The 24,190-nt window shown below is 37.0% G+C and overlaps 1 protein-coding gene across 3 annotated transcripts in view; it reads right to left on the bottom strand.

Moving 5' to 3' along the window:
* Positions 1-24,190, bottom strand: part of ATG10 (autophagy related 10) — an 83,476-nt gene that overhangs the window by 30,614 nt on the left and 28,672 nt on the right. For all 3 annotated transcript variants that reach the window (XR_003400199.1, XM_026866641.1, XM_026866640.1), the window contains exon 3: positions 3,170-3,296. Coding sequence is in view for 2 of the 3 variants with exons in the window: in XM_026866641.1 (XP_026722442.1) it covers positions 3,170-3,296 (127 nt within the window). In the remaining variant the exon portion in view is untranslated. The remainder of the gene's footprint in view (positions 1-3,169; positions 3,297-24,190) is intronic.

The raw sequence follows: 24,190 nt of genomic DNA, 5'->3' as shown, positions 1-24,190 counted from the left end.
ATATATATATATATATATATATATATATATATATATGTAACCTAAAATATCTTCTGGTATCCTATAATGTTCTCAAACATCTTTCCAGACAGAGTCATCACACTTAATCATTATTTTCAGCTGAAGCATTTGTCCTTGCATAGAACAAAATCTTCTCTGTAAATCTATCCCCAGAGAATACCAAAAAGTTTAGATGTCTCTCAGAATGTTTTAGTTCTGCTGTAATTAGAATTTCAAAACCTTACCTTGCACTACCTTTCAAACTTCATCTAACCAAAAAAAGAGGTCTAAAGGTGAATTCCACAAAATTATTGCATCCAATTTAGACAGCAGCAAGAATACAATGCAACTTTTGCCCTTCTGCAGGAAGAACTGATCTGTAATGTTTGAGCACAATTGCTAGCAGAGAGGAGTGAAAACTGGATGCCTTCACTGACACAAGCTCCTGAAGATGCCAACCATGCTGAACATGACTGCAAATCTCCCCAGCAACTCCAGTGGAAGCCTTTTTCCTAGGAGGGACTGTGAGAGACCAAGTCAATGAAACTGGACTCACATACGATGGGAGAAAGGCAGGATTTAACTGTCTTAGAAAATTTTTTAGGGAGTCTTCTTGAAGAGCACAGATTTGGACAGGCTAGCACCAGTTGATATTATAACAGACAAAGTGAGGAAGTGAATATTGCAAAACAAGCAAAACTACTTAGTCAGGTCGAACAGAAGCATTATTATTTCCTAGGCAGGCCTCGAGGTGTAATGGCCACTTAACATACTGCTACAGAGGAAGCAGTTTTGAATGCAAACTCTGTGCCCTGCTGCTGGGCAAGGCAAGACAGGGCAGAGCTGTGGAAACACTGGAAGGATTATGGCTCTCCTTCACCTCCTGCAACAAGCTCTAATTAACATGAGGATCAGTATGGACAGGATTCAAGGGAAACCATGAACGGCTCACAAGGCACTTGTGAGGAACCAATTCTGTTACTTAATCTACAAATAATGGTAGGAATTCAGACTGGGAAATTGATGTAGGTCTCAGAAGATTCTTTCCTCATTATTTCAGATGAGGAATGCAGTGAACAATACTAGCTGTCTGAGAAATAAGGTGAGGAGCCTATCACATGAAGACTATTACCTCAAAGGAAAAAAATCTCAGGGCATTACCTAGAGTTCTCCTCATACCAGGTTCAGGAGAAGAAAAAAGATACTTGGCTCAGATATCTCAAGTGATTGTGAGTGACTATCATTGCACGTTCCTGGAAACCCCATGTTGGGATCTTCAGAGCGTGCAGCATAGGTTTGCAAGGATGACAGAATTTTTCATTTCCAAAAGTAAGCTATCCATAATTAAAATCAGCAAACACTAGCTGAAAATATTATAGGAAAAGTACTTACTGCCAGCATTTTGTACCCTCCTCTCTTCAAGAGTCAGAGAACGTTAAATGTTAAAAGAGAATGTTAAATGCTGAAGAGAACCCAGGTGACTTTAAGAAATATCTTTAAAAAGTCCTTGTTTTTCATTGTGAAAGGTTCCCAATAAGTGTTTAAAAACATAATTGTACTTGTAGGAACAATTACAGTTTTGTACTGCAAGGGGAGCTGTTGGCACGTAATACTACGATTGTGCATTAGATCATCCACTAGCTTCTGTAATATCCACTTCCAGCTATAAGGAGTCATGTTTCAACACCTCCGATTCCCTGATGCTGACAAGCTAAACAACTTGTTTTGTCTCTGGGAGCTCTTCTCTGGTGATTAACTGCTTATGGTGAATACTAATTATATGAAAGTACAGTACAGTAGAAAGAGTGTCCTATTTCCTCTACCTGCAGAGTCTCCATCGTCTTCTGTAGAGACAGTGCACTATTAATTCAGCTAAAACCAAAAAGATGACATTTTTCAGGACCACAAATAGGTTAATCTGTCTCTTATAGCAAAACTTTCTTTATCTTCCTGTCTGAATAATAAGTTTAAAGGCAAAACATTGTGCATTTGTAAATGCCTGTAATAATTCTAGGAATAAATTTGCAGTAGGATGTGTGCAAATGAGTTCTGTTAGTGGTAAAGACAGAGCAATGTCCCCAATTCCCCACATCCCAGTTTGAAAATTTACCCCAAATTATCCATTCCTGAAACTGCACCTCAGACTAACATCTTTCCACCAGGGAGTCTATGAGAATTTGTTCTTCAATTTTAAATCTAAAGTGCCTTTTAAAATGCTAACACTGCAAAATTAGAAACCATTAAACAATATAATGCAGAGAGTGATTAAATCTACCAAACACATTCAAAGCAGCTTAAGCTACTTTTTAATTAAAAAGGAAAAGATATCACTGGCAACATTCAGACATCTTTATCTAGATAAAGTTAGGAGATTATTCAAAACACAAAAGATGCTGATGCTACCGTGCAGGAGTATGAATGAAATGACTTGAAGATTTCAATCCCTCCACCCTAGGTACACAGTCTTAGGGCAGAGAGGGACAGAGCACAGCCAGTGCTGCAGTGTGATCACTCTATGGTTGCTGATTAAATAAGTGACACTAACAGTGGCCTTGGAGAGAGGCTGTGTGTTCCTCCTTCCTTCCTGACAGGATGGTGAGTGAAATCACAGTGGCTATAGCAGTTGAGTAATGGGTAACAAGATGTACATATCAGGGAGGAAAGAAGGATCGTTAGTGTTTCAAGAGCCAGTTTTAATAGACAGAAAAGAGCAATACCTTATTGGTATTGTTTTAGGTTTTTTAAGCAGCAAATTTAAAGAAGCATACTCTTTTAAAGGTACATTTAGACCCCAGCATTGTGGCTCAAATTCAGGCTCCAAAGAAACAGACACAGTTCTGCTGAAGCACTGTAATTATGTCCACTTATTTTGTAGCCAAATTCAAACCTGCAGAAACATGAAAAAGGACCATCAGTTTTAGTCAACCAGAGGCAAGATGCCAGGAGCCAAAGATCAGCCTCCTCCAGGCTGAGATGATATAATCTACTCCAAGGTCCTGAAGCCCAGTGTTAGGAGCATCACAAAATTTACTGGTGAACAGCCTCATCTCTTACTTTCTTATTACATATGAGCACTACTCTGTTCCTCAATTTAAATCTGTGATTTTAATATTTATTGCATCCAACATATTTTTATTCTTCCCTCTGTCTAAGAAAAGGTTGGTCTTACCTAAAAAGCATGCTCTAAAATAAAGCACAGGTACTTGGTAGCTGCTGGAGTACAAGATATGATATTCATAGCGAATCATTTCTTCTGTTGCACAAACTCCAGCCACTTGAGAATCATCCAAAGACTCCTAAAACAACAAACATGAACACAGTAATACATCAACTTCTGTATCTGTATCGAGGGAAAAGTAATTACTACTACTGTAATAAATTAAATAAATATACAGAACAGAAATAATGGCAATCACCCCTTTCGCAGCGCTACTCATTTAAATCCCCGAAGGAATTTTTCAATACTAGCAAGAAAATCACAGAAGTCCAAAACCTAAAGGCCTCTTAAAGACTTACTGTGAACTATGTGTAAGCATTTGCAGACCTGAGGTCTTTCTAAGTGCAGGCTGCTTTTCTAAGCAAAAGACAAAAGCTCTCTACAATGTTTATGCCACAATAACTGGTACAGTAAGGTGACTACAGAAGCATCTCTCCCCCTTACCTTTAGTGCAGACCATTTTAAAAGTGTATCCTTAAATAATCTGATTTTGCTTGCCAAAAGACAAACCAAATGTTTCTACCAAAAATTCTTTTCTATTTTCTTGAAAGGCTTTTTGCCAGAGGTCATTTTTTCTAATAATACTTCTAAAACAGAAATAGTTTCTTCCTGCTCATTTATATTTCAGGTATAAATTAAGTAAAGTTTGTAGATCTGAAATAAATCAGAAGAGAAGGAAGATATACGCCCCAGCTGCAGCATAAATTTCCTAACATTTCAAATTAATGCTCAAACAGAGCTAAGTACCCAGTTGTTTTACATTTTCTAAAAACTGTGGATACTCAACATATCTGAAAATGGAACCATTACATTAATAATGCCATTAAATGGAGGAACAAACTTTCCAAGAAGACACTATGGGTGTGGACTTGTTCAGTTTTCAACCCCCAAAATTTACATACATGAACTAAGCAACCATAATGCCCCACAGGTTGGGTGTGCATTTCACAAGTTGACTATTGCCAAGGAACTGTGAATACTGGCTTACTGTCTCTGCCCAATCAAAATAAAAAAGACTGAACAGAAAAGAACCACCACTATGCTGGTTTAACACAGAAGAAATCTAAAGCTATTTTGCATTTTTATCTCACAACCTTAACTCAGCAATTAATGACTCTATGAAGAGATATAAGAATTGATAATCTGTAACAGCAATGACACACAAAATACTTGCTTTTTTTCTTTGATAGCCCCCATAAAAGTGATTTCCCCCAAACTTAGCGTATTAGTCAACAAGATGCTTCTGAGGCACATGGGTACAAGACCATGAATGGAAAGCACAGACCTTGGGAAGCTACAGACCAAGGTACTGTAAATACATTTTTGGACATTAAATGAGAAAATCATAGAACAGAACAGAAGGTTTCTGGGAAATTCTGGACAGCTGAAGGAATGGTTTAATTTAGTTCATCAGGAAACAGATATCTAAAGCACTGGAAGAGAAGGTTAAAGAAAGAGCTTTCTGCGTTAACCTAGTTTTAAAACCTGTATGTGAAGGGATACTAAAGACAACATGCCAGAAGGGGCAATGATGATAACTGTATCTGACCTCACAGGCCAGGCAGAGTTAGGTACGCTACGCCCAGTTCCCATCTAAATGTGTAATGGACTAAGAAGGCAAATTCTCTTCCACCTCACACAGGTCATATCCTCTGATCAGATGTGAAAACCGATGTGAAAACAGATTAAGAAAAATCTCCAGGAAAACAGAAATTTATTCTCTATATTAAGATGAACTTTCTTTAAAATTGATCCATTCTCAATGCTTTAGTGAGAATAGTAAAAGAAAGAACAGCAGCAGCTTGTGGTAAAAGAAAACAAAAAACTACAGATTGGCTTTCAAGTTTGCAGGGGTGGGAAGGAGTCCATATTCAGAACTGAACCTACATTAAAATTTACAGAACACTTTCAGATCAACCTCCTGGAATCAAAATCATACTGCTTTACAGACATTAATGTTTCATCAGATATTATGGCCTTGCCTATTGCTTAGTCACGAGCTTAACTTACCATACAAAAATACTTGTGGAAATGGCAAGACTATCCGTTCATGTACTAAATACTACTGTTCTAAAAAAAAAGATGTATGTATATACATATTCTCTCTCCTGCTTTCTGTATATAAGGGTAAAATGACTATATACCCTCACATAAATACTGATAGCTAATTTGTGACTATTTTAGACTGAATGATAAGAAGCCATATTCTTTATTACCTCTAAATACTTAGGAAAAGAAGCAAGTTAATACTCTCTCAAAAATTAAATACTCAAAGCTGTATACCTTTAGGGAAAACACGCTTTATAAAAACTACTTACCATATCAGAAAGTCCCAAATTAACCTAGAACAACATCATTAAGAATTCAACTTACTGGGTTAGCACAGATTTCAGCTGGTAAGCAACTTCTATCTTCCTTTGCTGGAGTAGCAAAAGGAAAGGAGATACTTTCTAATTTCATTGTTCCTTGACACAGCCACTGAGAAATCTCAATAATTCCTGCCATTACCAGATGTACATTAGATGGTGAGGTGCTTCCCAAAATATCCTATTAGTTCTAGAGAAAGGTGATTTCAACCAGAAGTGGCCTTCCAGATGTACATAGTTTGACGGCAGGAGACACAGCAAAGAAGGGAAGAAGGCAGCTTTATTGCTTTACTCCTTTGGAGAGCAGAGTATGTTCAGACACATATATTTTGCATTATCTTGGATTTTTTTGAGTAAGAGTTTAGGCAGCTTCTGAAATGAAGCATTCAGCTGAATGAAAAGCTCAAAGAAGCCTTGAAAACTGACATTCTTCTGCTCTGTAACAAGATGGACTTCAGACTACTACAAAGTTTTTACACTTAACTCAAGAGAAGTTTCTGATACTCAGATCTCTTTTTCTGCTGTTTCTAGTGACAAGTGGGCACATTGTATTTGTCATCTGCATACAAGGGCAGATAGCTGAATCCTTCTTAGGGCTACCTCTAATCCCCTTCCCTTTCAGTAAACAGCAGTTTCAAGATTTCTTACAGAAAAAGATACAGCATTGATGTGTAATCCTGTACTTTACAGTCTCTGTAAGTACAACGCACAGTATTTATGCAGGGAAACTCTATTCTGGAGCCTAAAAGTCTTGATGGTATCTCTCTAGCTGATGAGATGAACTTTGCTGATGAGATGAATAAAATGAGTACAGTCATTTTAGGCGATCTTTGGAACCTCTAAAAATCTATGCATGGCTGAATAAACCCATGGAGCCTCAGAGAGTTTTATATCAGCCCAAAATAATATATTTATTTTTCTTTTTAACTACTGATAAAGTCATAAATATAAAACATACATGTAACATTAAAAAAAAATAATCTAATTTTATTTTTATATATATATATCATATGATAACCTATTTTAAGTTTTTTCTTCAAGTAATTGTTCTAGTTTCTTTTTATATGTATAGTGTTGCTCTCTTTTCAAGCTAATGCTGAATTTCAGTTACTGTAAAAGACAACATCAAAATCAGTTTTAACTTCAGAAGACTTTGTAACTGCTGCAAAGCATTCATACATGCACACACACCACAAAAAAAAAAAAATCATAATTTTTCTTAGATCTTGTAAAGATAAAACAAATACCTGCATTTAAAAAAATAATTAAAGCATTAACAAAAAAGGGTCTTTGACCAAATTGCGATCACTAAAAATGCTATGAAGTAATTTGATTTCCCCATTTTTTGTTTCTGCTTTGCAAATTAGCTTGCATGCTTCCCATGCTTCAAGTTAGAACTGTGAATCCAGGACTCACTGACTGTTTCCTAAACAAATTGTGAAGTTGTCATCAGGAAGCATCTGCTCCTCTATTGCTCTCACGTAAAATTGTTCTCATGTTATCATAATGGACTGTTGAGCAGATGTTTAAAAGCAATGTATGTATTAGAAAAAAACATAAGCAGCAACTACCTAATTAATTATATTAGTTTCATCATAAATGAATTATCACTAATTTTAATTGATACAAAATTGTTCTCAACCTTTAAGTATCCCCTAAACAAATTAAGTAGATTTCTTCATTTTAAAATGCTAAATTATTTAAATCAATAGCTAAGAAATTATGCTGCATGTCATTCTGAAGGCAAAATAACATATTTGTACTATTTTTATTCCTCGTGATGAAGGCGGCAAGTTTAAAACCCCTGGTAACATGTTAATTTGTCAGCAGGAGAGAGTTAATAGTGTGGTTTGATACTCTAGTAGTAACTGTGCTAGCAGACTAAAGAGCAGCAGGAAGGTATGGGTTAAGGCAGGTCAGCTTTGGAGGGAGGGCTCCAAAGGAAAGGGAAGGGCCAGGGAAATGACAGACAGGGTAAACTGGGAAGGCGACAGTTACCAAATAAAAAAGAGATTTTTCTCTTCTGACACCAAACATTTCCCCCTCTCTCCACCTCACCAGCAGAGACCGGCTGAGCCAGCCTTCCTTGCTCCTCAGCCCAAATTCCCTCTGAAATGAAGAAGCAGGCCCTAATGTCTGTTTTTGGGAAAAGCTAAGAGAAGAGGTTTAAAGAACAGCAGGCATATTTCTCCTGGATCTCCAGTCACTGTTGCCTGTCTCCCAGATCCCATGCCCCTCATCTCCTTTCATGCTGTCTTGACCTCTATTTCCTCCTGCTGCAGGCCAGCCTCCTGGAAAATTCTCCTGCAGGGGCATGGCAGTACTGGGATGCAAGCAGGAAAGGGAGGAAAAGGTGACGCAGGCATAGTTACTGGTACTGCTAGTTTCATTGTGAGGGGGGAAAAAAGGAGATGCAATCCAGATTAGTAAGCAAATATTGTTTCATTTCTTGGAATACATTTACACTTAATTTCATTTCAGCCTCTAAAGTTGAAAACAAACGTATCACTGTTTCTCCAGCACAGCATTTCTCTTTCTTCAGATACGACTCTGAGCTACCGTGTGAAACACAAGAGCTTTCAGGGAGCAGTTCCCCTCCCCGTTCAACACCTTCCCTTTGGCAAATAGGGAGATCTGAACATGAAAACTGAATGGTAGGACAGTGTTCATCAGATAGAATTAAAACAGAGCTTAATGTGGAGGGTGCGGCAGCGTGGTGAGATTGTATCTGCACTCTTTATTCTTCCTCCTGGGTGTTCTCCACATTTATTTGGACCGTGTCTCACCTTTTTGCCTGCAGCCCCCACAGGTCTAGTCTCTGCAGGTCATTCTGCTGTTGTTTTTTGTCCCTCCTGTGCAGAGTCTCAAGTTATCCCCCACCCTTACACGTATCTTGAATCTCTGGATCCCATCCTCCCTTTCCCTTCCAAGCTGAAAACACAGTGAGGAGTGGCAGTGGTCAGCAACGAAACACTGATCGGAAAGGAGGAGAAATAGACCTCCAGGCAGGAGCCCACCACACACTCTCACGACCAGCTCAGATAGTCCCCGTAAGCCAGAAGATGGCAGGAGATGGGAGCCTGGCCGACTGAGCAAAGGCTGAACTGACAGTACGCCCAGTGCCAGGATTCAAGTCTCAAAATGAAGTATTACTTGAAAATTGCAAGGAGGCCTAGAAAATGAAAAAAATCTCCTTGCAAAGCTAAACATGCTGAGGAAAAAAAAAACACAAACAACAAAACCAACAAACCAAGACTTGCAAGAACCTCAAAACCACCCCAGCACATAGGATTTTTCCTTTAAAATAGCAGGATAATTTCACTTTGCATTAAGTGATTGCAAGTATTTTCTATTCACTATTAAATATTCATACCATGCTAAAATTTATGGGTTCTAATCAAACGTAGCCCACTCTATCATGGCCTGTAAAAATGCATAAAAATGTGGACATCTTCCTGAATAATTTAAGTGTAAGATGAATAGTGTACAAATGTGAAGTATATATGGGGAAAACAACAATCTCCACGTGTGTTTTCCAGTGCCACCATCATTAGTGAAAGATGAAGCCATATGAGGATAAAAAACCAGCTCTGAAGAATAACAGTTACCTTACAGGTTTATTTTCTGCATGCACCTACAAAATCCTCCCCACTATCTTGGATTTCTTCAAGTTCAGTTATCCAAGTGAGGAACGGGGTTAAATACTGCCCTTCAATAACAGAGAAAGAAAATGGCCCTTAAATTAGTTGGTTACATCAGTGAATGACTTGCTCAAAAAGCCTTCTTTTGGAAGATACAGCTATCCTGAAAAGCTACTATGCCAACAATGGAAAAACTCAGAGTTGAGTTAATATAAACAAGTGACAGATTCCTATGGGCACACAGATCCCTGGAATACTTCGTTTCCCAAAGGAAAATCTGACAGCAAGTCAGCACCCTGACTGTGTCATTGCTAAAGCATCCAGTCATTATTAGAATAACTATTTTTCCCCAAAAAAACTCAGGTAACAAAAAAAACCCACAGCCTTCTGTCATCCTGGGCATACCAAAATACCAAAATCAAGACTTCCACCCCAAAAAGACACAACACGTAAAATTGCCATAGTCCCTCATGCATTAACAATTGCTTCTAATGGCTGCAAATAAGATTTGTCTTTTGATTGCTTCTAAACCGCTATCACAAGTGGAAGCAAAACCTATTTAAGCAAAAGAAGCAATGGACCATGAAAACAGAACAGTTGTGAATTTTTTTCTTCACATAAAGGTGGGGAATTCTTTCAAAATCACTATTCACTCTTCCTGGATTGTCAGATATAAAATGCAGGTTTTGGTGGTTTCTCTCCTCCTCCAGAAGAAATGTTTTCTCCTTTTATGCAGGAAGTACAAGAGTCCATTCTGAACAGGGCTGAAGCAGTTAGGAAACCTCTTCTGGTGGAAACTACCCAGCAGAACTAGAAAACAAGACAAGGTAACAGAAGGAGTGTGAGGCCCACCTGCTGAGGGACGATGGGGTAACCTAGACCACTTGGAATTGCTATAAGAAGGGTGCACACAAAGCTAGAGACACACCTTGAAGAAGAACAGAGCAACCTCATCTGTAAACTGAAGGAATGCATTTATTTCCACAACCTACAGACAATATTCTCTGTCAATATTATTCCTCTGAATCAGGCATTTACAGTAGTTCTTCTTTCTCAATATGGTGAGATAAAAAGCAAATAGGGACAGTGGTACCCATACCCCCTCTTTTTTGCTTCTAGCCTTTCTGTAAGAAAAGTCATGCGGGACAGATAAAGTATGGTGACCCTCTGCAGCAACAGAACTCCAGACTCTTCTTCTGAATCCTGTAAACAGGGGCTCAAAGTCCTTTCCTCTGCCTCATTCCACATATAATTAATTACTCCATATGAAGCAGTACAGCTTCCACAATACCTTAACACCCAATGAGGCAGCTTCCAGCCCCTCTGCCAACAAAGAGAACCTAAATCAGGATGGCCCATAACCTCCCTCAAACTACAGGGCTATACAAGACACTCGGCATCTCCTCTAGCCATCTTCTGCAGGGCACATTTTGGCACTTGTGTTTGCAGGAGCCCTGCTAGATCCGGTCCTAAGAGTGAAACAGGCCATGGAAATTCATGTCATGACCAACCTGGGATTGACTCCCAGGGCCCCCTGGCACACCCCAGGTCATGGGGTAGGTGACAAGGGTTTCTTCTGGAACAAATTTTGGCCAAAGCTGCCAAATGCAACCATGTTCTTTGGTGTATATAACCTCTAGTGATTTAGGTCTGTGAAACTTCCTACTCTAGGATTACAGCAAGAAAACTATGATTAATAGAAAGTTTTGGAATTTCATGCCCATGCCATAATAAAAAAATACTTTCAAAACAGGCCAGTCCTCAACAGTACTACCATATGAGAACAAGCTACGCATATAGATAGAGCTGCACAGTTTCAAGGCTCACAAAAACCAGATCAAGTAGGTATAAGCACACATTGTTGCAGCTAGTTTGCAATAACTATTAGAGTAAAAAAAAATAAAATTCAAACACAAGCAAAGTTTTATATCACTGAATTTTAACCGGACAAATACAAACCAAATTGCAGTATTTTCCCACTATTTTTTTCATTATATTGCATTTGTACAAATTGGAAAAAGTTACTGCTTCATAGTTAAGTACTTTTTCACAGGATTATTGCTTTTTTGAACTGAAGTGCTTCCAGGATTGGACTCTATGCTTCATAATAATATGCTTTATAATAGGCAAAAAGAAAAAAAAATGCTACGCTAGAAGACAAAGGTAGCAGTTCAGCTACATTTTAGGTCAGTTTTATTTTTTTTAGAACAAGGATTTTTATTTCTGCTTTGAGAATCTCAGCAGCAACCCAGTTTTGGCCATGCTTAATTCAATGGGGAGACTGACAGCAAATGCCTACAAACCTTTACTTTATAGAAGACAAACTCCAATCCTCATTAATTTCTCAGATGGGAAACTGTAGGAAAATGGTGCCAAGACTGACAGACAGTGTTTAGCAGTAATTCAAGTGAAAAAGTTACAGACAGAAATGCTCAAATTATCACAAAATCTGGCATTATAAAAACAAGAAATGTGAAGTTAAAGGTTTACAGTTAAAAGCGGCTGAAGGGGAAGTAGGCATGGTGCAGTTCTGGAGTCGTTTGCTGTGGCAAAGGCTTGGCCACCACAGTGCGGCCAGGCAAGCACTTCAGGGAGGCTTTTCTGCACGGATGCCCACCCAGAACATGGCAAGAGAAAGGCAGCATCACTGGGACAGCCACTTACTGCAAGAAGTATAATAGTTTAATGCTGCCTAGTTGAGAAAGGAAATGGTTTCCCATTAAGTTAATATCTGTCAAAATGATAAAACTTAAAAGTTACCTGAGATGCTAATCTAAGATTGGCCATAGTCTATAAGCGCAACAATTAGAAGCAATAATCATAAACAATGTAGCCTAATTACAACTAAGTTACCTGAAGAGGAGAGATCCAATTAAATTAACTACATGTTAAGACTAAAGCATATATATATTATTCTCTTATTAAGATAATAGGAAAATTAAAATACAATGATCTGTTTCAAATTCAAAATAATCTTAATTCAAAAATTTTAACTATCACTCAAAATAATAATAAATTTCCTTGTAAATTCTCAAAACCAAAAAATTTGAATTTGTTGCTACACTTAGATAAAACTAGTAGCATATTAGGATTCAGTGCTGTTTTCTTTTTGGAGACATATACAAATAGTAAATATATTTTTTATGGAACAGGGCCAGACCCTACCAAGACAAATAATTTCAGCTTTTGCTTGCTCTGAAAAAACTGTTTATTTTATGAATATATGATGTGATACATATGTACTTATTTTCTAGTGTCTAATCATTGTTACACAGAAAACGTGAAGCTCTGAATTCAGATTTGGACTGGTCAAAAGCCCTTCAGTTCATTTTCAAACAAAATACTCTGCAAGACTACTCTAAGTGTTAATAAATATAATGTTATCAAATGTCATTAATCACAACCAGCCCAAAAGTATACTGGAGACATTCATAATGGCTGGAAAGAAACTACTGAATTACTTTTTTTATTAATGTAATCTCAAATGAAAACTGCCATGCTGTATTACACAATAATATTAATTTCCAGGAATACAGTACATAATAGACCTCAACGCAAATTTAACCACTAGCAAGCCTTACAAAGAAGTAATTGTAGTTTGACAAAATGCAGCTAAAATTCACAACATTCAAATAAGAATACATAGTGCAATACATTCTTGCAATTAAAAATTGCCTGTTAAGGCATTATCCAACAATAAAGATAGCTATACTATATTCCTATGGCTGAATAATATGGTTAGAACACTTCTATGGAAAAATAAAGAAAATACAGAAGTAGAAAAGGATCTCGCCTATAATAACACACCACAAAGAGTTTTGTACTTCTCAGTACAACTGCACCTTATACTCCAAAACTGAGAATTTGACATTTGCTTTACAATTCATTAAAGCCAAGTAGGCAATTTGTATGAATTATTTACAATGTTTCTGTCTGGACTGAATCTTCTAACAGCTTTTATCTTCATGCAAACTCTGCTTTATTTGACAAGAATTGACAGTACAGAATTAGGAATACCCAAATATTTCCACCATGTATGTGGTGGAAAACACCTGTAATGGTCAACAATACTACATAAATACAATGACCAGACAACACCGCTGTAGAAGACTGTTTACAAAAATCAAAAAATCGAACACACATAACTATGCTTGGCCAAGCTCATGTATAGTGTTACTACAGAAATTTTACACAGATGCAAAATCCACATAATGGGTGAGCTGTTAAATACATTAATTTATCTCATTTTAAGGAGTTTGTCTTGTAGTTGAATTGCTCAGTAATAGGTGGGGGGACCTGAAGAGACTGTTGTGTATGCAACTATTCAACAAGCATATCTAAATTTTGCTTCAAACTTTATAAATAAGCAATGTAAAATACTTCAAGCAATTAGCAAATTGTTTCAAAAAAAGGTTCAGAATTTTCTTTTTTGGGTGCAGCAGAAAACTTGAGAACGAAAAGGAGAGCTGATGTTTGCCTCCTCCCTCTTTAATGCTGCATTCACCCGTTTTGCACAGTTCCTCCTTCTGCGTGGGGAGACAGGAAAGCACAATCCTCCTCCCTGAGAAGGGCATTTCAGACACCGAGCCACAAAGCACTTGAGGTGATGTCTCTCCTGTTCCACTTTGTACGAGTCACCGAATGTTCGCTGGAGCAGGGAACAGAGCCCATGTACTCCAGGGCCCCGGTGAACAACACACCATGCTGTGCTAGCCTCTGCAGGCAGTGTTTGTGTCCAGAGGGCACAAAGCACGAGAGGCTCCACAGCCCCAACCCCGACTGCATCAGAACGTGATTCGCTCAGTATCCCACAGGATCAGAAACACAGGATACAAGAAGTAAGGAAGGAGTTAGTAATTGTATACATGTGCAGAGAAAGAGCCAGAATGTCACTTTGACTGTTGCTACATTTTTTCTGCTCTAATTTCCCTCAATAGCTACTCTGTGGCAACTGGAGTTAAATTTATTCCTTCAATTTGATTAAGGTATCTCGGGGACTATTTCATATATTCTTCCCTCTTTACAACTAACTGAAATCACAGCTAAGACGGTGAAGTATTTAATTGGTTAAATCGCTGCTGCTTTTCAAAACTGAGATATTCCAAGTGTCCCGAAGGCGTTTAATTCCAAAACAGGAAGCCGAAGAGGAGAGCACTCAGTAATTCTAATCATGTGCAGATCTCTTGGAAAGTATTTTCCTAAACATTTGCTGAAAGAACCTTTTATTATACTGCATGCTGCTGCATGTACCCCAAATAGGGTCCCACAGAAACAGCAAGATATTTACTACTTAAATTATTTCTGGTTATGTAAAGGAATTAATCTAGAATCAACTAAGAGCATGCTTTCCTAAATATTAAACTTCAGTCACGTGGGAAACAAAGGAAGTAAGGGAAGAAAAAGCAACTAAAAATACATTAAATATATTTTTAACATCCTATATGATAACTTCATTCATAAGGCACAGGCTATGAATGGTAGTGCTACACCAAATTCAAAGACACAATTTAATTCATTTTTCCTTAACTTCTGTTTATAGGTTTCTGCAATTCAACTGCAATCCCTGAAGGAATAATTTTAGAATGAAGGCCTGGTGTCCACATGATATTTCAAACAGTACTGCTGAGGTCCCTACTCAGTTAAGTTTCAGGTAAGAGGACCTCTGCATTTTTGACTCTGCTGAGTCTGGAAGTAATGTGTGAGCAGATCAAGAATTTAGGGCTGTAGGAATCTGTTCCCAAGTACCAGAATCTTTCATATGTTGAATGTGTATGCAGTTTACAGAAAAAAAAAAAAAAGAAAAAAAAAAAAAGGTAAATGTTGCCTTTTCGTATCAATGCAAACATTTTCACAAATGTTTGCACACCTATGCACAGCATCAGTGTAAAGACGGGAATTTTTTATTTATAGCAAACAGCAGTTTTTTCCCAAAGTACTCTTGACCTCACATTCAGCACACAGGACAGAGAATTAGCAGAGGTACCCCATACTCTTTATTCTTGTCACTCAGTATGTGACTTCCAAGCCCTGGATGGAGAGATGAAGCGTGGGAAACTCCACTGCACATCCCTCATAGTGAGACCAAACATAAATGAACATTTCTACAGAAACAACTCACAAACAACACCAGAAGGCAGAGGAAAATGCTCAAAGAAATGAAAGTTTCATGGAAATTTCGGTAGAAATTCTGTGATTCTGTGGGATTTGCCTTTTCAAGGGAAGGAAGGTAGAGTCATAACTACATAGTGTTGATCAGCAGACAACTTATCAATCAACTTTGAAAGGTTTGGGGATGTTTCATCACTGGTAGGCACTCACACAAAACTGACTTCACTCAACAAAAAGACTTCATTTAAACATGGGTCACTCCTGTTTACAGTCACATCTAGTATAGTTATTAAGCTTTAAAACAGGAAATCGAGAGAAAAGTATTGTGAAAGATTTGTCTGTTATCCAAACAGAATAAAACCATAAAGAAATAGTAAAATATAAATAAAAGGACTTTTTTTATTTAAAAAAAAAAAAAGTAGTAGTGATGGAAATATTATTAGAGGAGAGGAAGTATGATCCTTGAAATTAGTGTTTAGAGTTATTGAAAGTGCTGTATTTGAGTTATACAGGAGACAGGGAGAGGTCAAAGGGAACCACTCACAGTGTTGGTACACTGATTCAAGAACTCAGAAAACATGGGAAGAACCAGAGACTTCTGGCGGATAGCTGGTGCATGGCTTGGAGGAAGATATTACAGGGGGCTCTCCCTTTGAGAGAAAACACTTTCAGTGCCTATGTTCCAGCTGTGAATGTTGCAGAGAAATCCAGGTCACATAGATGAAGATACATTATCTTGGGTCAAAAATCATCTGGGGGAAGAAATATAAAAATAGGGTCTATAAGAGTACAAATAGGACCAATAGGATTTTATTTGGATAGAAATCTCTCAAATACTGTTAGAGAGATTCGTACTGCCAGGAACTGCAGGAGGCAATGTTTCTAACATTGGCAAGACTCTTTGTTTCTTAGATGTGATACTTCACGAAAACACTGCTGAAATAACAAAAACGTATTTTTATGTGGATTAACGATATTTCAAGATGATTACAGGAGAGCTGCTTGTGTAAAATAAATGACTTGAAGATTTCAAGAGGGGTGCATACATAATACTAAGCCTATCTGACTGTTGCATCTTGCTCAAACTGTCAAAAACAACCAACTGCAAGACTGCAAATCAGGTGGGAATCACTGAAATTGTAATGTTTTGGCCACAAGATCAGAGTGAACTCTGCTTTCTAGGATCAGCTAGGAATTTTACAAATTAAAGAAAAGGCTGTTGGTATTTCACAACAGATCTTCACTTCATATTATATTTTTGGCCTGCAATATGCAGATGATCACAAAACAGGTATTTTACGGATCCTCCTATACTGAGTATCTGTTGAGAGAAAATGTCCATGATAAACCTTTCTAAATCTATGTTAAGGGTTTTTTTTAAATATTTGAGAAATTAAGAGAGATAAAGTGTTAAAGCAGCCAAATTAAAAAGGTGAAGGACTGGAATTTGGAAAAGGCTCAGATTTATTTAAATCAGAAATATAAAAACTGCCTAAAATTTACACCCTGAACCACTGAAAAAAACTCCTCACTGGAGAAAAAAGCTGCAGACTTAACTGACTGAATAATCACCTCAGAAAGGATAACAACAGTATGCAAAAATTACCTACAGAGAATAGAAAAGAGGAATAGCAAGCAAAAAAAGCTACAACTTGGAGTCTAAGTTAAAAGGAGAAAGCAAAAACTGCCAAAATTCAAGCTGGATTTACACTTACAAATGGCAAAAGGCTCACCAGGCATGAGAAGAAGAAAAAAAAGGGAAAAAGTTGTGAAAAGATATAGTAAGACTGAGGTTTAAATTAAAAATAACAAAGGAACAGCCCCAAGCCTAAATTCAGATTTTGTCTCAGTGCCCAGTATGTGCATTCAGTACAGCACTACAGTAGGAGATGGGAGCACGATATAACGGTTAATGAGGATGAGGGTACATTCATCCCATGACAGATAACCAAGACATATCTTGGTCACTGGTAGGAAAGCCAAGGAAGGAGATGGGAACAAGCTCCAGTCCAAAAGTCTGGAAACATGAAGGTACAGACCCAGCAGAAAGGGGTTTTTATAACTGAATCATTCTGGAGTGATAATACCGGAATAAAAAACAATAAACGAAGTATGTGCATTTAAGAGAGGGGAAAAAAGGCTACTTAGGCAACTGTTGTCTAACTCAGTGTATACAGGAGTTAGAACTATTTTTGAAGGAAAGAGTAATTAAACATAGAGAGTTATATAGAAACTGGGATAAAACATAACACAGGTTTACCAAAGGAAGTGCATTCCAAACTAACCTGATATCTTCCTTTGATAAGATAACTAAATTACTGGACAAGGAAATGCAGGAGATTCAATCTGTCTGGATTCAGTAAAATATTTGATACTGTGCCAAATGGGAAATTATTATTTAAACTGCAGAAGATGGTGATTATGTTAAAAATGTAATACGTAAGAAATATGGGAAATACATGAGAAATACTGGGAAAAGGGGAGATAATAATAGGATATGCTAAAGGGAGAATTACTGACCAGGAGACAGTTGACTAACTAAGCACCTCTAAAGTAGGTCTGTAAAGTAATCTTAGTTAAAATATTCTTTTATAACCTGAGCACAAAAGCAAGAGATTGTTGACAGGTTTTGCTGATGATACAAAGCTGGGAAGCACAGTCAATAGAGCAGAAGATAGAAACTGTTAGAGGAAATAGAGTTTATAACACAAGCGTTGCCACATCAAGATTACCCACAAGCTGATCTCAGCTCTACTCTCCCCGTTTGTCACAAAAGTATTGACAGTATCAACAAATCAAAAGATGAATGCCCCTCATTCTCCTGTTGCAACCAGGGATTCCCCCCCCGCCCCTCACTTCACAGATCTCATTTGCTCAGCCATGTTTTACACAAAGAAAAGAGAACTCAAAATGCTGAGATCTGACCAGATACTGCAATTTCCATTCCATGAGAAATTCCAGTATTTTAATATTTGTCTTTTTCTGTCATCAACATAAAAGTTAAATATAAGCATTTTTCACATGACAAAAACTTTCCGGTTAGAGATGGTAAATATTAAAAAATAAAATGTTGGTTATTTCCAAATTAAAGTGTGTCATATAAATCTGCTGAACCAATTCACTTAGAATCAGCTGGACATTCAGTTTGATAATCCTAGTAGTGTGCATAGCCTAATGCACGTCCAATTCTCACCCATAAAACAGGGTTTCCAGCCAGCCTATTATCTACCTCAAGACATTCAAAGGCACTTCACTACTCTAATGGCCATATAGTCAAAGGAAATACTATACCACCAAAAGTATAATGCCATTTTCCCCAACAGAACATCGGTGAGGAAAGATGTAAAAAATACAGCTCTGCTGGGCAATGCAGCATATTCTTGAACTGCTGCTAAAAAAAACTCAAAAAAAATTTAATACGTTGTCACACTTTCAGTAGGATTAAATTGATCCTTTGTTTTAATTTGTCTAATTATAATAATAAATTCCTGAAGAAAATTTGAGTTTGTAGACAATGAATCTTCCATTAAAAGATTCTCTAACACAACTCTGAAAGAAAGAAAAATAAAGCCACTTACTAGTCAAAGAAAATCCATTTATTTCATATTGATATCAGGAACATTTCAAATCCTTTTGCAAGGCTTTTACTACGTGAACACACAGAGCATACTGTAAAAGTAGCTCAAGAGCCTAAGTATGCATTTACATGACAGAACGTGAAACCAAAATCAATTTATTGCAGCTCACCAGGTAGAAAGCTACAGTTATATCAGTTTTGTTCTTTGCCTCTGAAAACAACTGACAATACATAAATCTGAATGAAAATAAAATCAAAGGTCTAACTTCAAAACAGCCCTGTCCCCAAGGTCTAGAGCTAAAGCATCTACCATCTCTACAGATCTGCCTCGTATATCACCTAAAACACCTAAGCTGCTCAATAATGTGAAGAAGTGAGATAGCAGCAGACTCTAATACTGTGCAGGAGGTGCAGTCATACGGGCAAATCTGTGGTTTTATCAGCTAAATTCATCTCATGTGGGGCCAGAGATGGTTGCACGTACTACCGCAACAGAAATCACTAATGGTGGGTCCTGAACTATGTCCACACCAGCAGCACTTTGCTGGTATGGCCTCCTGGTAGAGCATGCTCAGTGAAGACTTGTCATATTATTGAGACACCTCCAAATAGTTTCTTTGATTTTTCTAAAAGAGCTTTTTAAAGTGGCTGTAGTTCAATGGAATTAGAAACAATGTTCCTGGTCTTCCCTCCAGTAGAAATGTTCACATGAACTTGGTCCACCCTTTCCAGAACTTAGGACACATCCAGTAAGAAAAAAATTGGTTTTTCTTCCCACTCCCACTAGACAGGAAGTTGTATTTCAAACTAAATTTGAGGGTAGAGGGGGCTGAGCTAGCCCTCTAGTCCTTCTCTAATGCCACTTCTTTTTCTTTTTTTGAATTGTCCACCATTGCTCAGAGATATGAATCACCAGAGAAATGCGTAACTACTTACAATGCAGTATGTTAGTACTCAAATAGAAAACATGGTTGCTACTCAAGCTGAATAAACAACCTGCAGCAGGGGAATCCATAATGATAAACATGCTCTCATTACTACAGAACATGCAGTAGGAATTCCTCACATCATATACTGTGTTTCATTTGGACAACATAATGTTTCCCCCTCTCCTCTGCTCAGGGAAAACCGCAAAATTAAAATTGGATGACAATAAAAACAAGAAAAATGGGGTCAAATTTACCCCTTGCTTAATTCTACATGTTTTAATGTGTCACATGGAATAAGAATGTAGACCACTGCAAAAAAATTAGTTAGTTACAGTTCTATTGTGAAATACAATTTGTTCTAAATGTATAGGTCAATCACCTGTAACATAAATACCAAACAGCTCAGTCTTGAGATTTTTATCCTCTCAATCTTTACTCATATGATTTTATTTTTTTACGTTGCAGCATGTTTCCTTATTCTACAGTTCTAGCTTTTAAAAAAAAAAAAAAAAAAGCAAAATTTACAGTAATAAGCCTAGAAGGACCAAGGTATAACAGGGAAATAAAAGGTCCTAAATATATCTATTCCTTGTTTCAGTTCGGAATAGTTGAAAGGAAAATAACCATTACAATGCAATGATGGATGAATGCAAGGTAAAGTTCTTGCCTTAGTAGTTTTATTGAATATTCTAAGGAGGTTTTTTAACATGGAGTAGCATTACAAAGTCCACTGCACATTCGGTATCAAGATTACTCTTTTACCAAATTGTTTTAACTTCTACTCCCTACAAACACAAGCTACTCTGTGAAAACTGAGGCAGAACGGTGAAGTGCTTTGATCAAACACGTGGTAAATTCACAAGAACTGATGAGTATAATTTAATAATTCTGATTTGTGCCAAAATGCTGTGTATTTCCAAACACACAACACAATAATTAGTACTTACAACTCACTAGTTAAGTAAAATAACTTCAAAACCAGTACTGAAGCTTCAGTAGGTAAACCATTCATGAACATTAGCAACCTTTTATACAAGGAATGGCAGTAAAACACACAAGACATACTAAGGAAGGGTTTGTTTTCAAAACCCAACATTCCAAAAAGAAGCTCAAATATTATCAAGGTGTAGCAATTCAGTGGTAGAAAACATGTTCAGAAAATTCTTTTTGTAATGGTTTAATTTTAAAATTGAAATCAGTACAAACCAGGCTTAATATTTTCTCAAAGGTTGGCACTACCTTTAATCTTTAATCACAGGACAAAATAAACATGTCTCAGACAACCTTATAATACATTCTGGGGCCTTCACAGCTTTAGCCACTGTCAAAATGTGCTTTGAAACAATATAACAGAGAACTTAAAGTAAGAAGAATAACTCTCTGTAGTAAATACCTAAGTTTGAGGACAAAAATACTGCCAAATTGTTCTGTGAACTATTAGACAAGGTGCTTTTGAAATCCCCTCCATCAGCAAAAATAGTACTTAGTTTTCAGCAACCTTGAGGAACAAAATGCAGTAATATTTGAATGTGGTACCACCAAGATTTGTGAACTTCTTCAGCTGGTGCAACAGTATTAATAGATATAACCAAAGAAAACCATATGGCTGTGCCTGTAAAACTAATATCATGCTTGTAAGTAACTTCCAGTGTAAACCCAGTCACAGAACTTGATGCCAGAGAAGCAACAGTAGATGCAAGATGTATTTGTATCTTTAACTTAGAAGTACAATTTAAACACTGAGAGGGTTAACTCTTTTACAAATTTGTCTTCTATTCCAATAAGCAATAATCACAGAAGTAGGTGCCAAAAGCAGACTTAAAACAGAGTTTAACATATTCTGATTAAAAATTCTCTTTCGGTATTTCCCTCTGTTAGCATTCCTGTTAGTTCTTCAATCATACAATTTTTCCTTATGGTAAAGAATCTTAATTTTTTTTACATAAAACTGTAGTAGAAAAATCTTAGTTCTTAACATAATCTTTGGAGGAAATATGAAAATGGGGGAAAAAAAAGAAACATGAATTTTATAACAGCAACTAAACATACATATATTTCCTTAAAATTATGAAGGATGATGTGTGTATAAAATAGGGCTGGCATCAGCTTTCTAAAACAGACTGACCAGCTATAGTGTATTTGCTTTTTTTTCTTATTGCCATGGTTCATGGTGGTTGTACGTGAGCAGCCTTCATGATACATGACAGTTTTACACAATTCTATTTGATTTGGAACAAAAAGGAAAAAATGTACAAATACATGCAGAATACCTCAATCATGTTAACCTGGCAGATCGCATGTTGAGCTTTACTGAGGTCCAGATTTTCCAAAATGCATAAATGTTAGATAAAACCCCTGCCCACACATTAATTGAAATACTTGAAATGTGAGTTAGCTCATCATCAACAAGGAACAGGATGCAGCATCAAGCCTAGTACCAGCCTTGCACAGCAATCATACACCACATATTCTCTTAGAGGTGCTAGCTCCATCTCAAAACCATTAAATCTCCTTGCCCCACTCCTCCTCCTGACAGTCTTGAAATTTCCTAGTGAGAAACAATCTGGCCTTCAATAAGATTTCTGTAGCTTTCATCCCTTTGATATCAGGTGCTCTCAAAAATAACTAACTTTTTCTGGTTTCTTTCTTAATCACAGTGGTATCGAAGGAACTGTTGATATTGCAGATATTAAGTAACACACATATAACTGAGCCAGAAGACACATAACATTTGGAACACACAGGAAAAAAATCAGATGCTAGACAGAAAAATATAACTTTGATAACTATAAATAAAAAGAGAATAGTGGTATTTAATTTTTTATTACAGATAAGACTCAAGAAAACAAGAAAAATCATATGTCATGTTGGGAAGTTAAAAAAATTACTAGAGATCTTATTTTGGTTCCAAGGTTTAAGGTTAGACACTGCTGAGAAACAGCAGTTGCATAAGTTACATTACTTGCATAAACTCTAAAATGCTTGTTTCTCTTCCTAAAAGACCATTTATGTATGTACTTAACACTGTTCTATTTTCACGTTAACAAGCCTCTCTGAGATGCCACACAGAAGCTCCACTCTGTCTCAAATTTCTAGAGGGTATTTATAAAATACCTGTCATTAGCGACTGCTGCGAATGTTTAGTGAGACTTTTTAAATGCCCATTCTGTTTTATATTTACACTTCCCTATTCTTACATAAATCTCTGATACTTTACACATCAATTTCTTCAGCCCCCATGAACTCACTCTTTAGAAAAAAGCAGAGCAATCATGTCTCTATCTGTGCAGAAAAGCAAACAATTACACTGTCTGCTCTGAGGCTTGTCATTTTGATGAAGAAACATGACTTAGTGCTCATGTTATTGCTATTGATTGCCAATCACACTGGGAACTGAGTCACTCAGACAAAATTAACCTAAAGAGAGCACATTAATATTAGATTTTCTCATATAAAACTATAATTCTATAATCAAGTTTAGCTTTTTTTTTTTTTTTCCCCCCAGTACAAACCTCTACTGAGACACTGACTGTAAAGATCATCTATCCTCTTCACCTCCTGTGGCTGCACGGACGTGCTTTAACAGGCACACCTGACGAAACATAGGCTTCTACAAGTCTGTATGGAATAAATACAAACCTTGTATGTGCTACAGCTTTGTCTCCTGGGGATCCTCATGAGGCTTCGAGGAACATTAGCAGGAGAACACCAATATAGGCCAAAAAAAACAGTGCCTACACAAACTCAGAACTACTGGCCTTAGTCCTAATACAGAGATAAAGGCAGCTGAGCACTTCTGTGTAAAAAAACGAAACAGAAGTGAAGGTATTTCTGAAAAAATGCAGAATGGTCTTCTGGCTTAGGAAAAAGGAAATGAAAATTCAACACTTTTGTAGCTGGTTTCTACACTTCTTCAGTCTTCATTTTATCATTATCAAAAAAGTATTCACCTCAAACTCTTTACTATGTACTGGTTCATTTTTCTAACATGAAAGCAAAATAATAAGCTTGAACAAAGTTCATGAAGATGCGTGGAGTTGAGAACAAGGGCAAGGGAAGTTAAGAACAATGTTAATATTCAAAACTCATCTATTTCTCCAGGGCAAGCTTTCAGCACAGACATATAAAATGGTACTTTCAAAAACATTTGTTCTTTTTCCAAACCACTGCACTTTCGGCCACTAGAAGGTAACTAATACGGACCATTTAATAGCACACACACTTCAATTTGTAACATGGTTCCTGAATTCTAGCCCTTTGTAAAGATTGGGTAAAAAGTGCTTTTCTGAAGTGCAAGTGTGCAGAAGCATGTAACAATCTGAGGGACTGCCCAGGGCTCTGCTTCACTCCAC

The sequence above is a fragment of the Athene cunicularia genome (genome assembly GCF_003259725.1).
Source record: "Athene cunicularia isolate RWA chromosome Z unlocalized genomic scaffold, athCun1 chrZ_part3, whole genome shotgun sequence".
NCBI lineage: Eukaryota > Metazoa > Chordata > Aves > Strigiformes > Strigidae > Athene > Athene cunicularia.
The sequence above is the reverse complement of the archived record's forward strand: the minus strand, read 5'-3'. Positions and strand labels throughout refer to the sequence as shown.